This window comes from Thamnophis elegans, chromosome 1, assembly GCF_009769535.1.
Source record: "Thamnophis elegans isolate rThaEle1 chromosome 1, rThaEle1.pri, whole genome shotgun sequence".
Lineage (NCBI taxonomy): Eukaryota > Metazoa > Chordata > Lepidosauria > Squamata > Colubridae > Thamnophis > Thamnophis elegans.
The window spans coordinates 67,344,206-67,360,647 of NC_045541.1; the positions used below are offsets into that span (position 1 = coordinate 67,344,206).

The 16,442-nt window shown below is 38.4% G+C and overlaps 1 protein-coding gene across 1 annotated transcript; it reads left to right on the plus strand.

Annotated features, from left to right (window-relative positions):
• The first annotated feature begins 13,544 nt into the window (after positions 1-13,544).
• LOC116504850 (olfactory receptor 5V1-like) lies at positions 13,545-14,489 on the plus strand. Its single transcript, XM_032212071.1, has one exon. It carries the CDS (start codon positions 13,545-13,547, stop codon positions 14,487-14,489), a length of 945 nt encoding a protein of 314 aa, XP_032067962.1.
• Positions 14,490-16,442: the final 1,953 nt, after the last annotated feature.

Consider the following 16,442-nt stretch of genomic DNA (forward strand, 5'->3'; position numbering starts at 1 on the left):
ATTGTTAATAGGCCTTAGAGCTGAATAAGAGGATTTGGGATTGAAGCTCTTACATTTCATAGTCTACTAGCTTTATGCCTTCGTTGATTAAAAAGCTGAGGTTTTCTGGATCAAAAAATTAAAGTATTGCCTGGACGCCAGAAGATAGATATGAAATATAGTGGGAGAAGAGGAGAAGAGACAATAACCCAGGGGTGGGCTATGGGTTCGTCCAGGTTCAGGAGAACCCGTAGCTAATGTTATGGCCAGTTTGGAGAACATCCCACCCCTGGCTGGCCCTGCTTGCCCCGCCCTGCCCCTCTCACCCTACCCCTTCCCTCCCAGGAGTCTCCACGTGGCCCATTTTGGATGTCAGGTAAGGGCAGGGTCTCCACAGAGGCTTGGGGAGGGGGAAAACAGGCCTCGCTGAAGTTCCGGAAGGCCCATTTCCAGCCTCTGGAGGGCCTCTGGAGCCTGGGGGAGGAAGTTTTTGCCTCCCAGAGGCTTGAGGAAAGCCTCCGGAGCCTGAGGAAGGCAAAAATGCCCCCTGCCATGGACTAGCCACACCCGCCCAGCAACTGGCAGAGAAGCTGTTGCGGAAATTTTTGAAGCCCACCTTGCAACAAGCAACCTTATTGTCTGTCTACTACAGCCCTCCATGTTTATGTCCATGGACAGGGAGGAGAGTTGATCTCATATTAACTTTTCTAGCCAGGTTTTATTAAATCAATGTCATGCTAGACTTCAGGTGAGAGACCAACAAGCAATGTCTTAACATAGGTTAGTGATAAAATATTGTGTGTTGGTCTTTTGTCAGATCTCACAGACATCAGGCCTCTGGGTTCCAATGACTTGAATTTGCCCTACCATATTATGCAAATGCAAATGGCTATTTGGGCTTATGGGTTTACATTAAACCACAATGTAGTTTGATTGCTTTTATATTAGCAATTTGTTCAAATTCAGCCAATTGGAAAGGTTGATGATAGTCATGTCACAATGCAAGATGCAAAGTTAGCCAGCAAAACTGCCTACAACTCAAGCTAACTGTGGTCAGAAAGTGCTTGGTATTTTCTCTGCAGGGTGGAGATTTTTTATTTATATATTATCATACTGGGAGGCTCTGTTCCCAACTTTATGAGGATATAATTGATGTTTCAATTTTAAGGATGGTAAATTAATGTCTTTTTTTCTCAGAACATCTGCCACTTAAGCACCATATTTTAATCTGCATACAGATGCTTTGTAGATGACGCTCCCAATTAAAGTGATCTATTTTTTAACATCACTCTTTGGATCTGGGCTGGGCTGGGGGGGGATAGAAAAAATTAGAAGCACAGACTAGGATGATGGAAATGTATGGCTACAATCAACTTTTATTCCTTCAACTTTATTTGATAGAGCAATACTTAGAGGTGTAATTTTTTATAGTAAAAGGTTGTATAATTAAGATTCTTGTTATAAATTTCTCCTAGGGATTTTTCTCTAGTTGCTCAGATGTTCTTGAACTCCCTCCTTAGCTGCTAGGAATGATCCCATAGAGACTTTACACGGCTTCACCTAATGGTCCCAATTCTGGGAGCAAAACTGAAATCACCTTCCCAGGGATTTGCTCTTCTGAGTGTTTATACCTCTGGATTTGAGATGATCAGCTGACTGTAGTTGACCTGTCTCTTCAGTGACAGTGTCAGCTCCCAGCTAACTTAATAAGTCCTTCTGGGCACGATTAAAAAGTTTGCGCTTGCCACCTTGCCATTATGAAACTTATGCAAGAAGTTTGAAAGTTCTAGCAAATTGGCTCCTTGGTGTATCATTAAAAATCAACTTAGCTTCAAAGACATTAGTTTAAATGAGAAGAAGGCAGCTGCTACTTCTCTGGAGTTAATGCTCATCTGAAAATGATGTTCTGGGAAAAGAGAAAGATGCCTACCTTGTGCATTATGACTACTTTGGTTTAATGATTCTGCTCTTCATTTGTATTGCCCAAGTCCTCTCTACACCTGCAGCAACACACTTGAGTCCTTATGTGCATAAGAAATTAAGAACAACCAAACAAGGAGTTTTACTATTGGTTCACTTCGCATGCATTTTGCACTACATACACATGCGCAGTTCAAAGTAAATTGCTCTTCATGCATGCGCAGAACAATTTACAGTGAACTGCGCACGTGAAGTCACTACAAAATGACATGGCAGTGACATCAACGTTGGCAAGGGAACCAGTTCGGGGCTGTGGCAAGCCTGGGTCACTGCTGGTTCTGTGACTCAAGAAAAAATGCCACTACCAGTTTGGCTGAACCGGGACCAACTGGGAGCATCCCGCCTCTGAACCAAACTCTTTGAATCCAAGGTCCTTCTTCAACCAACATTTTTATTTCTTATGGTGGCCAACCAGATGTATCTAGAGCAGTGTTTTTCAACCACTGTGCAGTGGCACACTAGTGTGCCGTGACATAGTGTAAGGTGTGCCGTGGGAAAAATATATATATATAGTCAATATAGGCACAGAGTTAATTTTTTTAACATTTTCTAATGGTGGTGTGCCTCGTGATTTTTTTCATGAAAAAAGTGTGCCTTTGCACAAAAAAGGTTGAAAAACACTGATCTAGAGTGCTGATACATGGAGTTGGAGATCTACCACCCTCCTACTGTTGTTTTCTTGCAAATACTATTTGGAGGTATGCTCCATTCTACCAGAGGTTTCATTGAGTCTTCATGACCAATAATCTTTGATAAATCTTCCCTCCATGAGTTTATTAATCTCTCTTTTTGAAAGCTATTAAAATTAGAGATCATCATCAACTTTTCTAATAACAAATACAACCGGTTAATTATGCACTATGGGAAGAACTGTTTTCTTTCAGCTGTTTTAAATATCTTCTCAGTCTAATTATGTGCCTTTTGAGACAGGAAATAAAATGGACAACTTTATTTAGGTCAAGCGTGAATATACACAACCAGGTCAGCTATCTTTTTACTAGACACTGTAGCCTTTTCTTGTGTGCAAAGTGTTCAGTTCCCATGCACTTTAATTATTTTCTACATGACTTCTTTCCTGGTTTGTGGGAAAAACACGGTCCTGTTTACGTTCTTGCTAGCATCTATACATGGAAAAACTAAGGCATTTGTAAAGTAGGATTTACTGATAGGAATCCATGATATGTTTTTTTTCTTCATGAGCCTAGTATTTTTTATTTGATTAACATATCACCAAATGTAGCACAGACATTCAGATGATTGGCAATAAATTCCCAGATCTCCCCTGACTTGTTATTTTTTTAAAAAGTTTGAGAGCTTTTAGTCATCTCATGCTGGCTTTAATCTGAATGACAAATTGTAGGTATGAAAATATAAGATTGGGGCTGGAGAGTTATCACAAAGATTGTGGTCCAGGTTGTTTACTCACTGGGGGTGAATGGGATGGAAGAAGCAGTAAATCCGAACAGTGCATCCAGGTAAAGAGATTCAAGGATTTTTGTTCAATGAAAGGTGTCATCAGTGATAGTGAGCATTATGCACCAGGAAAGCAGGCCACAAAGTCGGAATAGCTGGAGACAATTGAAAGGATGATGGAGTTGGCAAAATTGGCTGGAAAGTTGGCTGGAGATTGGAGCTGATCTGGAACTGGAGTCTGTGAGAGCTTGGATACCAGATATGGAGGAAATCCAAGACAGAGCCCAATGTAGTAAGATTTACCTTTGTCTCTGTCCCATAGAAGCATCAAATGATGGCCAAATAAATTAATGGGGATGAGTAGTGGAAAATGGATCTGGTTCTCTATATGAGATTCTGCATGAGACCCTGGCTTGGCTGGCCCTGCCATGTCTGTCAATGATAGTAGGGAGACGTTTCCCATCACTGGCATAATAGATTGGGCAGCTGACCTTGCAGAGTAGTGCTGATATGAGTGACACAAAGATTGTTAGTGTTACTGGTGGTAGTCCCACTAAGACTGGTATAGAAGTTATCAAGGAAACTTTGGACACAGGAATACAGGAGGATGGACTCATGCTAATGAGAGAGAAGCCAGACTAAATAATGTTGTATGTTGTCAACCTGGACCCTAATGAAGCATGTAGTGGGCAGATAACGTCTGGGCCTATACCAAGTACATATAGGGTCTGTGGTGCTGGACTTTTTCCTATCTTTCTTACATTTGTTAATGTCTCAGTTTCAACTGTTGTACAGTACAGAAGCTGCTAGTCACACATTTGATTAGAATTTGATATTGCTTCTATTTTAATCAAACCTGGAGGTTTGGTGGTTGAGGAAGGATTGCAGCTGTTAAATGAGTGTATTTAGGAAAGCTATCAGAGTGGCTTCCTGGGAGGAGCCTGCTGGTGGTGGCAGCAAAAAAATCAGCTGCCTCCGAATTCCTGGCTACGTACCTGTTTAGAGGAGCTTCCATCTGACGTCTTATCAGGTTTTCTTATCCTTCAGGCAAGAAGGAAAGAAGAAACTGTTTTGCTGGCAAATGCTCTTCGATTTTTGCAGCTTTTGTGCTTGCAGGGAAAGGGGGGCTAGCCCAAGGCAGAACGGCTGTCCGTGCTGGGAACTTCAAACTGCCTTGTGCAGGACAAAGTAGGTCTCCCCCACTCAGTTCTAAGTTTTGTTTGATTTAATCTTATCACGAGCTGAATCCATTTCCGTGCACAATAATTATTTATCAACATTTTAGCTTCTTTTCTTTTTCTCCTCCGAAAAATTATTTACTTAGAGGCTTTTAAAATGGCGCCGAGCAGGCTGGTTTCTCCGGTAATAATGAACACTTTTTGTTAATCCTCACAAGAATTCACAAGAATTCAAAACAAAAGAGATTGCTTATCATATGTTTTGGTTTCACAATAGGCCAGCAGAAGCTTTTTAATTAGCTTTATTTCTACAAGAATGTTACTCCTTCATTAACTTTGCTTATCTGGAAGTTAAATGGTGATGAATCTGCTGAACGGTCTTGTTACAATGTTTACTCACTGAAAGTTTTGCCAAACCTTAACTTCAAAATAAAAGGGAAACACAGCCTCTTTACTTAAAGCTGCATATTCAGGCAATAGAGTTTTATTAACTGCAGGCAGATAAATTTTGAAATGGCTTCAAAAACAAATATTAACTTGAAGTTGTAAATTTGTTTCTTATTACTATTCAAAATACCAGCTTCAATTTTGTAAAAGGCTTTCTTATCCAGCTGCGTTACAAGATGGCGATTTTATAGCTTCTGTGTTTGATATATGACACACTCAATCAGCTCTATTCTCCTGAAGACTTCTCCTTATTAACTGTTAAAAGTCCATAAATAGTATCCCATTTAAAACCGAGGGGAGCAGAGACTTTGTTTGTTTGTGCATTTTTTTTATAATGGCTCCCAAATCGAAGCAGTCTAAGCGTTTCCTTAATAATACATCTTAAGAAATTGTTACAAAATCGCTGCCCTTGCCTCCCACGCCCTCTACTGGAGATCTCTTAACACAAGAATTTCTTTTTGAAACCCTTAAAGAGTTCAGACAGGAAATTAAACAACTTTTATCGGACTTATATGATAAACTGGACGCCAAGATTGCTCAAACAAGGGAAGATACGATCAGAGTTATGACTGTTATGACAGGCTATGTTTCTGAAATGGAGGACAAATTGGAACTTTTGGAAAAAACTAATTCTAATTTGACATCTAAAATTCAAACGTTACAACAGGAAGTTGAAAATGCTCAAAAACAACTCGTTATGATAAATTACAATAAGACTGCGTTTGCAATAAGAGTCAGAGGATTGCGTGAAAAGGAACAGGAGAATTTGAAACAGACCTTTTTTGAAGCTTTCAGACGTTCGGTGGGAAGTCCGGGATTTAACTTTGATTGGCAGATTCAAAAAATTTATCACCAGAACTCGTGTGTAGCAAAACAACGACAGCTTCCGAGGGACATAATTATATATTTCACCACAAGAGAATCCAGAAATGCGATAATACAGAAGTTCTACAATAACAGGCTGCGAATCGATGGACAGGACTTGATTGTTTTTAAAGAAATACCATCTCAAATATTAAGAGCAAGGAGAGACTACACTTTCTTAACTGAAAAACTCAGAGATTCTCAGATACAATATAAATGGGAAGTGCCATCTGGTATCACAGTCACATTTGAGAACCAAAAATATCGTCTCAATTCTGTTTGCGAAGCCCGAGATTTTTACTACAAAACTCTGAAGGCGGGACTTCCTGACTCACCCGGACTTGGAGAAAAACAAGGAGAAGGAGAAGATAAGCAGCGGGACACGTGGCTACAAGGCGGAGGGTGTTGCTTTCCCTTTCCGGAAGGGCAGAAGAGTAAAGAATAAAGATCCAGCTATGCCTTTAAAATACTTCTTAAATTTTTAATTTGAATAAAATTTCAGGACCTCTGTCTGGTATAAAATGACAAAGCTGTATACCGATGAAGAGATATTGAGACTGAAAGAAGCAGTGCTGAATTTGGACATATATTGCATGGGACTTATATAAGACTTGTTTGAATCTTAATTTAAACTGCGCATGATCTATTCTTTGGGGCGAGGAGAGCGGAGATCATAGTTTTCTTGGATTGTGGTTTGGGATGAATGGAGCTGGGTGCGTGGGGTAGATGGAAGGGTAGTGAAAGTTCAATTAGATTATCTTGATCCAGAATGTAAGCTGATTTTTGTATAAATTGTTATTTGAATACAAGGTTAAGAAAGATTATCTGGAGAGTCTACACGAGGGTGGAGTAAATATGAGAGGAGCAATGGATGAGGATAAAATATATATGCGGACACGGGTAAAGGCAGGATGGGAGGTATAGAATTTATATGCGGAAGCAGGTAAAGACATTGTTTAAGATTTTAAAAATAATGAGAAGCTGAGTTTAATGTTAGAGAGTATATTGACTTCTCTTTTTGGGGGGGTGGTTCCCCCCCCCTTTTTTTCTTTTTATTATTCTTTTCTTTTTTGCTCTTTATTTTTTATTATTTTTTATTATTTTGTAACTTCTAATCTATTTGGTTTCAATATACTCCAGACTTTGCTTGATAAAGAACGATGCCGGGAATGGGACCTGGGAAGTCGGAAGGGGGTCAGGGAGGGGGGTTCAGGGGGTGGGTGGGGGGGGAGGGTGGAAGTATAGACTCAATTTTCAGAACAATGAATGCACTTGGATACTGTTGCTTTTTTTTTTTTCTTTTTTTCTTTTCTTATTTCTTTTCCTTTTATTTTTCTTTTGTTTTAGTACAAAACAAATAGACCAATGAATACTAGAAATACACCAAAGCGAGGTGTAGAGGGAAAGAAGAGGGGGGAATTAAGAGGGAGTGAGAAGGGAATGTAAGGAGGGTGAGATGGTGGGAAGGGGAGAAAGGAATGGTTGAGGGGGAGGGGAAGTAGAAGAGGGGATTGTTGGAAGGGAGAAATGAAAGTTGGAGGGGTAGAAGGAAGGGTGTATGTAGGATAGAAGTGTTATGAGTTGTTTACTGCTTCTTTTTTCTTAACTGCACAGTATTTAAGTGATTGTATAAAGGAAAATGAAAATGTAATAAAAGAATCTTTGATTGAAGAGGAAAGCTATCAGAGTGTTAGTGGTTTGACAGATCCTTTTATTGTAGTCTTACTTCCCTCATGCTGAGTGTCTCTGGTGGAAACAATTGGGGAGGGGTATATATTAGAGGAAAATATTACGTGGTTGAATGAAAATATGGTGGTGGCTGTCACAGAGATGACAAGTGGAGGTGTGTGTGTGTGAGGAAGGCAGAGTCGAGGGGTGGGATGACGACAGGTGAGGATATTATAATAATGGATGGACAGGGGGATATATGAATGAGGATCTGAGGACTGGGACTCATGGATCAAATGTAACCAATATTTTAGTTCTGTCCCATCAACCAGCCTTCAGTGATCATCACTAACACTAGGCCTAATACAAAGCCCCAAGTTCCAGCTGATACTTTTAAAAACCATATTGGTGTGTCACCCACATCACCCACATGGACAGCCATATAGCAACTGCAGAAATTCAGATTGGTTTTCTCACAGGACCAATGATGTGATATGCTCTTACCTTCATTGCTGTTCCTGATCAGGATGCCCAAAGATTCCACCACAGGACACATTCAGGTACCAAAGATGTACTAGATGTTGGGTGATGAGACGCCCTACTTATTTATTTAGGATGAGTACTGTGGCAGGAAATTAATACTTCCTTCCAGTTATCCGTGCCCAGTTTTTCCTGGGCTGCTGAGTTGCTTATCCCCTTCTGAAGTGAACATTGTCTTTTATTTCTTTCTCTGGTAGTCTGGTGAAACATTGGACTTTTCTTATCTTTTCTCCCTTTTTACCACTTTACTGATAGAAAGTGAGAAGCAGGGACTCTGCTGGTTCACTGATGGAATAAAATGAGCTTAAAAAACAACAGGTGAAATTGGCAAAAGCTCTGCCATTCTTTCTAGATCAAAAAAATCACTGTAAAACCAATGCTTTGTTTCTGGTCCACCAATGTACCAGGCAAGAAGGAATGAAGAAGAGTCAATGAAGGAGGCCCAGCAAAGAAATTCACATGCCATTAGTATTTGTTTTCTTGGTGCATGTGGGAAGGGTAAAGAAAAAAAGGGGGATCCATCAATCAGATGCTACAGTAAATGTACTCCAGGCAGAACCCCCCAGGCCATCACTATGGTCAAAACAAAGGAAGAGGCAAAAATCCAGAAACAGATTTCTGAAGGTAGTTTCATTTTCATGGAATACAAGCTGCTTAAATATGGATAAGTCTTGTGATATGCACTAGATCAACCCATTCATTCATGATTAAACACAGTACCTTATTACCCACAAGTGATATTCCCTTAAAGAACAGGACATTTAGATTAAAACAATCACCTTCCCCATCACTTTGAATTGGTAAGAGTATAACCTAAAGGAATGGAGGAGACTAACCAGTTTACCTGCTGTCCTTTTCTTTTAATACCAGGTTACAGTTTTCATCAACTCTCTGCTGCTGGTTAGTACTTGACTATTCTTTCTAGTCCATTTCCTTCTCTTGCCTCTTGGAAACTTCCCTTAACGCCTGGATTTAATAAAACCTGAAACCCAAATGCTTCATTAAAAACTATATCCTCTCCTGGTAATGATATAGTATATGTACAAAGCCAAAGTAAACTGGGGCACTTTCTGGTATAAGTTCTCCCATGCTCCATTTAATCCCAATTCTAATTTAGAAACTTCTTTTTTTAATTTTCAGTGCTCAAGTGCTTATTCTGATCTAATCAAACATTTATACCTGTTCAATAAGTCATCAAAGTCTTCATGGAGCACCACAAAACCATAAAACTAGGATATATACTCATGTTATAAGTCCATCTGCAGATAAGCTGACCTTCCAATTTTTAAATAAAATTCTATTAAAAATGAGGGCAGCTTATCTGCATATGGCATATTTTTCATCATATTTTGGTTAAAATGTTGAGGATCAGTTTATGCACTGATGGAACTCTTTGTGAGCATATATACTACTTTTAACAAATTTTATAGGGTTTATATATATATGTGTGTGTGTGTGTGTGTGTGTATATATATATATATATATATATATGTATGTATGTATGTATGTATGTATGTATGTATGTATGTATGTATGTATGCATGCATGCATGCATGCATGTATATTCTGGCTTTATAGATTTTAGTTTTATAGCTATCACTAGTATTCCTTTCATAGCATGGATTCATCTATTGAATAACTTTATATGCTTAATTTGATAAATATTATATAGACAATTAATTTTATAACTCACCCTTATAAAATAAAAGCACCTGATAATTCCATAATTAATTCTGTATTGCCTAGTTGCTATCTTATTTTGATCAAAACCTGAAATAAATCTTTGGGGGTATCAGATTGTCTTTAAATACCTATGGTTCAGTGTCACATAGATTGGTTTGACTTGCATGCCTGTAACACCTGCAAGTATAAGCATGCTTCATAACATTTTTGAACAAGGACATCAGTAGCACTGCTAGCAATACAAAGCAATGCACTGATCTGTTAAGTCTAGCAGTAGCCCTTACTTTTTCATAAGTATGATTTTCATATGATTTTCGGGAGCAAGAAATGTTTTTTTTTAGCAGTTTTGCTCTGCAGCTTTGAAGGAACCAGGCTGAAACCACATGTCTGCAACAGTTTGGAACTGAATTCCTTAGTTACTTTGCCTGCAGCATTTCCAGTACTTCATCAACTTCTGAATAAGATTCCTTCAGAGAAAACATTACAGTTATCTTAACCTGAACTCTTCCATCTTCCAATGAGCAATTGCCATGTTGAAAAACTAATTTTGTTCTGATTTTAGGACCAACATGTAGACATACATATTGCAGGGCCAAAGCAATGTGCAACTTGTTCACACTGGTGCAACGGGACTGGGTGTTTGTTAATATGATTTATTAGGCTAGGAACTTTTTGTCTTCACTGTGAGTTGCATTGTGTTGGGTGCGTGTGCACTGAGGGAGCTCAACCAATCTCATTGTACATATGTTGTGCACTGACAAATAAAGTATTATTATACTGAAAGAAAGAAAAAACTTTTCCAAAAATCAATGCATTGATAGTTTGATTGTTGTTATGGCTCAAACTAATTCCTAAACTATACTCCACTGAAGATTTTGAGATTCTCTTGATACCAAAGAATACTTCAATTCGCCAGATGGTTTAGCAAGTTTTAAAACAGTAGCTTGCTTTTTAATTTTCTCAAAGGCCCAGATCCCCAGATGCTATCTTCAGTATGGATTATATATACAATACTTGCATACAACCTAGATAGTATCCAGATTCTCCCTAGTTCTATTCCGTTGAGGGCCTTTTCCTTTTATAGTACATAAGATGCAAAATATATAGCAGGATTTCATCACTGCATCATTTTTAAACAATGTTATCTTAGTGTTCTCTTGTTTAAAGCTAGAAGATCTCTATCAAATAGGATTTCTGTACCTTTAATAAATTGAAATAAGCTGGAGAACTGAAAACTGCTGTCACATTACACTTCAGGTACACGGGCAGTGGGCAATTTACCCTTTAGCATCAGATATTTGAAATTTGCATTGTGTATATTTATTTATTTGAAATATGCATTATATTTTCTGGAATAATAATCACATTCTCGATAGCAATTTTGTTTGTGGGCTTAAGATGTTGAGCTAAGTGAACAAGGTAAGGAAATGTATCCGTTTGCTTCAGCAAAAATGAGAGCCAAGTCTTAATAGAATATAATTAATAGATCCCAGTTGCTCTGAACTCTGGATTAGTTCCAAATTCTCATCCTATTTTCTTTTGTAAGTTTGAAATGTTTTTCGATTTTATTCTTCTTCTTCAACCTTGTCTTGGACTCATTCTGAATTTCACTAGAATTAATCTCAGGCTATAAATATTAAATCTATGCCAAATAGTTTGGTCTTTTTAGTTCATCTGTACCATACAGTTACCACAACACATTTATACATTCATAAAAATGTAGTAAAAGACATCTGATGCGATCTTAGTTGAATGTATGAAAAAGTCTGTAATTGATTTTGGATTAAATTCAAATTGTCTCTGTTGATTTTACATTACGATAAAATGCTGCTACTTTAATATTAAAATATGCTATGTAATGTCGTAATGAGTGCTACAAAGCCTGTAAATTGTGTTTAGAAATGTTAGAAAATATCCACTATTCAAGCTCAGATGCTTTGTAGGTGAGGCATTTTTGTCTGCTCAGAACCTGAAAAAACTAAGAAAGTTGGCTAAAAGATCGAGAAAAAGTTGAGTATAAATAGGATTAATGGCAAAGAAGTACATGTTTGTTATAATACAAAACCATTATTTATTAATATTGAATCTATTAAAGCATGAATGTGTTGATTTTGTAGCATTGGAATCAACGTGGAAGTGCCTTAGTTCTTTTCTAATGCCAGAAGAGACTTTTCAAAAATAATAGTTACGTTTCCCTGTATTTTAACTGAATTTTTATTGGCAATTACAACTTTCTCCAGTGTTTATTAAGGCTTTAAGGCAAATCAGCATTTCTGATAAATGGGATTAATGACAATTGGCATTAACAATTCAAAGTTCATACTTCATGCATACAACATTCCATGTTTGCAGATCAAAAAAGGAACATCAACGTGAAAATCACAGACTCCAAATTTTCCAGAAAAATCAAGTATTGCAAAAATCATTTTGTGAGATATATGCAGTCTTTCATGTGTGTGTATGTGTGTCTGTGTGTGTGGGGGAGGAAGGTGTATGATGAAAGATGAGGTTGATTCCATTCTGTGTTTTGGAATATATTCCTTGCTTTACAATTCATTCTGATGGGCATATTGCAAATTAAGGCTGTGTTTCTGTTTTGATTTAGTAGAGAAAAGGGAAGAATGGTCAGAATCTTCAGTAGACTTTATTTCCCTTCCCCCCCACTTCAGTTCACAGAACTGCCTCAGACTAGAGTTATCAATGGAATGATTTCTTGACATTTTGAGATGGGAAATACATCTAAACCAGGTTGCATATAATTTATAAGGAAAAAACCCCCAAATACATGCTTCCCAAAATGCATGGAAGAGAAAATCAAAAACCCTGATTTAACTTATTACACAGCATCATCCTCATATTGACCTGATTAGAGGCTCTTGGCCACCCACAACTCCTACACATCCAAAGGTTGCCGGTCCCTGTGCTAGACACTGAATGCAACTGAGCCCTATATGATTTGAACTGAGTGGTCAGAGAGTTTTCGTATGAACCAGTGGTGGGATATGATCGCTATGCCTCGCTACGGGCATACTGGTGCCTGCTGGGACCACCAGGTACCATTCTGGTACGGTGATCCAGAGGGCCCACCTGCCTGCCCATCCTCCTTACCTGTATGTGAGCTGATCAGGGCTTCCGCACACGGAGCCAAGAAGCTGGAGCGTCACTGGTGGTAAGTACACATGCGTGCGCTACGTGCGTGCTGCGCCATGTATGTGGTGAGCGCCTGGCACCACTGCACCATAAAGGTTGCAATGAGATCCGGAACCCACAACTGGTATGAACTATCTTTTGCCTTCCATATATCCTTTCATCAAAGGACATTGTAGGTCTCACTGTAGTACTTTCTGGTCTCAAAGCTGGTCCTACATAAAGGCTAAGTTTCTTTCCTCCACAACTATGTTGGAATTTTCTTTTAATTTCTTTTAACACCACTGGATGACATCGCCAGATCTCGCTGCTTTATCAGAGTAAGGAAGGTACTCAGAGATGATTCACACCCTAGTCAGTGTCTCTTTGCACTTCTACCATCAGGCAGAAGATATATAGAAGAAGTATAGCCAGCCGTACATTATACTTATAATTCTCCTTGTTGGTCTCCATAACATTTTTGCTGTGTCTCAAACTTTGGTTTGAAATTGATTTTGATTTTTAAAAAAATAACTCAATGAGAAACAGCGTCAAGATTCTCAGCCAACTATAGCAAAAATAAAAAGAAAAGGTTGGGCACACAAGATATGCTTTAATTACATTTTTTTCATTCTTTTTAGATATCTCTGCTTCAAGCTCCTTGGCATGAAAATGGCTAATAACACAGGCGTAAAGGATTTCTACTTGACTGAACTGTCTGATCTCCCTGCAGTGCACATTTCTCTATTTGTGGTGATTCTGCTCGTCTACCTGACCACTCTGGCAGGGAATGGAGCTATCCTTATAGCAACAGCAACAGATGCTCACCTCCAGACTCCCATGTATTTCTTTCTATGCAATTTATCTTTGCTGGATGTCCTTTGTCCAACTGTCACTGTGCCAAAAATGCTCCACATGTTCTTATCAGAGGACAAGAGAATATCATTTGTTGGCTGCATTCTGCAACTCTTCTTTCTGATTTATGTGGTGGGCACTGAAATTTTTTTGCTTGCCCTCATGGCTTATGATCGCTATGTGGCAATATGTAGCCCTCTACACTACACAAATATTATGAGCATGCGACTATGTGTTCAACTGGCAGCTGGGACGTGGCTAACAGGCTTCACAAATTCTATGATTCACACCTCAATGACCTTTACATTATCCTTCTGTGGGCCCAATAAAGTTAATCAATATTACTGTGACATCCCTCCAATTATGGCACTTTCTTGCTCTTCCACATATCTCCCTGAGCTTGTCCAACTCCTTGTGGCTGGCGTTTTAGGGGGTGGTGCTTTTCTCGTTACTCTGATCTCTTATATCTATATAATTTCAGCTATCTTACGCATGCACTCTGCTGAGGGCAGGAGAAAAGCATTTTCCACTTGTGGTTCCCACTTGGCTGTCGTTTGCCTTTTCTATGGGACAACCATTGCGACTTACGTCCGGCCCACTTCCACTTACTCACCCAAGAAAGACAGAATTGTTTCAATGCTATATGGAATTCTTACTCCCATGATCAACCCAATGATCTACAGCCTGAGAAATAAGGAAGTTAAAAGGGCTTTGATCAAAGCATTTAATATGCAAAAGGTTTGTTTGAGTGGTTGAGTTTGGGATCCCCTCTACTCAAATGTTATCAGAATATGATTTACTTTCTTGCAACATTTTGGTAAATTGTTTTGTGGCCTTTTCTGGTGGAAATTTTTTATCAAGCTAGCCAATTTTACTAACAATTACTTTCTTAGGTAGCAAGATGTAAGCACTACCCCTCCCCCTCTTCTTGGATGAAAAAAGTCAAAAGCTTCTGTAGGATCATTTGGGCCTTTGAACAATTGAAAGAAAATTGGGAAAAGGGGAAATTTTATTTTGCCTCAAAGAGTAGACTACTTGGGCCTCTCCTACCTTCAGGCTGATATGGTTGCTTTTCTCCATCCCCATTCACTGATATGATTATTTCACAATGGCAACCATGAAAAAAGATTAAAATGATATTGGAAAGAAGGTAACTTCAATCTTGAGACCACAACTATATGACAGAGCACCTTATTCAAGACTTTCAAGAAGGTCATTCAGCAACTTTACTATTTTTCTTTTCTTTTCAGTGCTGATTTGGAAAACATACTGGAGATATTTGCTATAAATTATGCTTGGTTGTGTGTCCATTTTAATACTAAGTTTGTTCAAATTTTAAACTTTGAAATGTTGTAATCTAATGTATTCTCTTTTGAGGATTGTTGCAGAATAAACATATAGGAACATAAATTTATATCTACTGCATTTCTTATGCACACATTAAACTATGTGAGTTTTACATGTCCCAATTGGAAAAGATGTATGCCATATTTTTCCACTATCAGTTTTATATGTATATGCCACTATAGATGACACTGGATTGTCCAATATTAGATTGACCTTGACTGACCTCAATAGCAATAGCACTTAGACTTATATACCACTTCATAGTGCCATACAGCACTCTTTAGGAGGTTTACAGAATCAGCATATTATCCCCAGCAATCTGAGTTCTCATTTTACTGACCTTAGAAGGGTGGAAGGCTGAGACTAAGTGGTAAAGAAAAAAATTCAAATGAAATCAAAACATGGAAGAAGACTGTGATAAACTACTTTCATGGTGTTTCCAGGAAAACAACATGGACATGTTTAGGAGGTCATCAGGAACTCGATTAGTAAGAAAGCTTATTGACTGCAGACTGGAATAAGAGAATTCAGTTTACAAATGTTGAGTCAATAGCTTGCTCAACTCCCATGGGGAAAAAAATGACTGGCTTCCTTTGAGTAAACCTGCTCTGAAGTCCAGCAAAACTTCTCAAAAGAAGTGACATTTTCAGTTTCTGCAACTCTGGACCAGAGGTGATATTGAGCTGGTTCTTACTGGTTCAGGCAAACCAGTAGCACTGGCTACTGGAGGCTCGGCCCACCCCCTGTGTTACCCGCATGAGCACGCTCACATTTGTGAACTGGTAGCAAAGGTAAATGAATCCCACCACTGCTCTGGACCAATTTCCAGTGGTTTGGAGCCATGCCAGAAATGCAGGGAATGTACGAAGGAAATGGTATTGATAAATAGTTTTCTGTGTTACATTTGCAAAAATAAAAGATACAATCTATGAAGGACCACAGTAGCCACAATTTCAATTCATTCATTCATTCAAACAGACAAAACAAAATTCATTCAACACTAGAATTTTATGCTAAAAGGTTCCTCTTTTAAGAATCAATTGTATTTACTGGCATGTATGTATTTTTTTTAAGATTTATTTTCCACATTTCCTTTAGGAGCTCATAGCAAAAGAAGTAGTCACAGCTGTTTGTCTCACAGACACCAAAATCCTTTATAGGAAATCAATGGATAAATTCAAAATAATAGATTTATTAAAACCAAAACAGGCAGATATAGATTATCTGGAATATTGGAATGGTGGAGAGTAGGCGGTGGCAACTTTCACCCATATAAAAGGAAATTGTGCAGTTTTGCAATCAACAAGACTCTGGATTACAGATGAAAAAGGGACACTTTCCTTTGAAGACAAGAGATGGGAA

What these genes read in the sequence shown, in the direction of transcription:
- LOC116504850 (XM_032212071.1), top strand. Translation starts at nt 13,545, where the DNA reads ATGAAAATGGCTAATAACACAGGCGTAAAGGATTTCTACTTGACTGAA.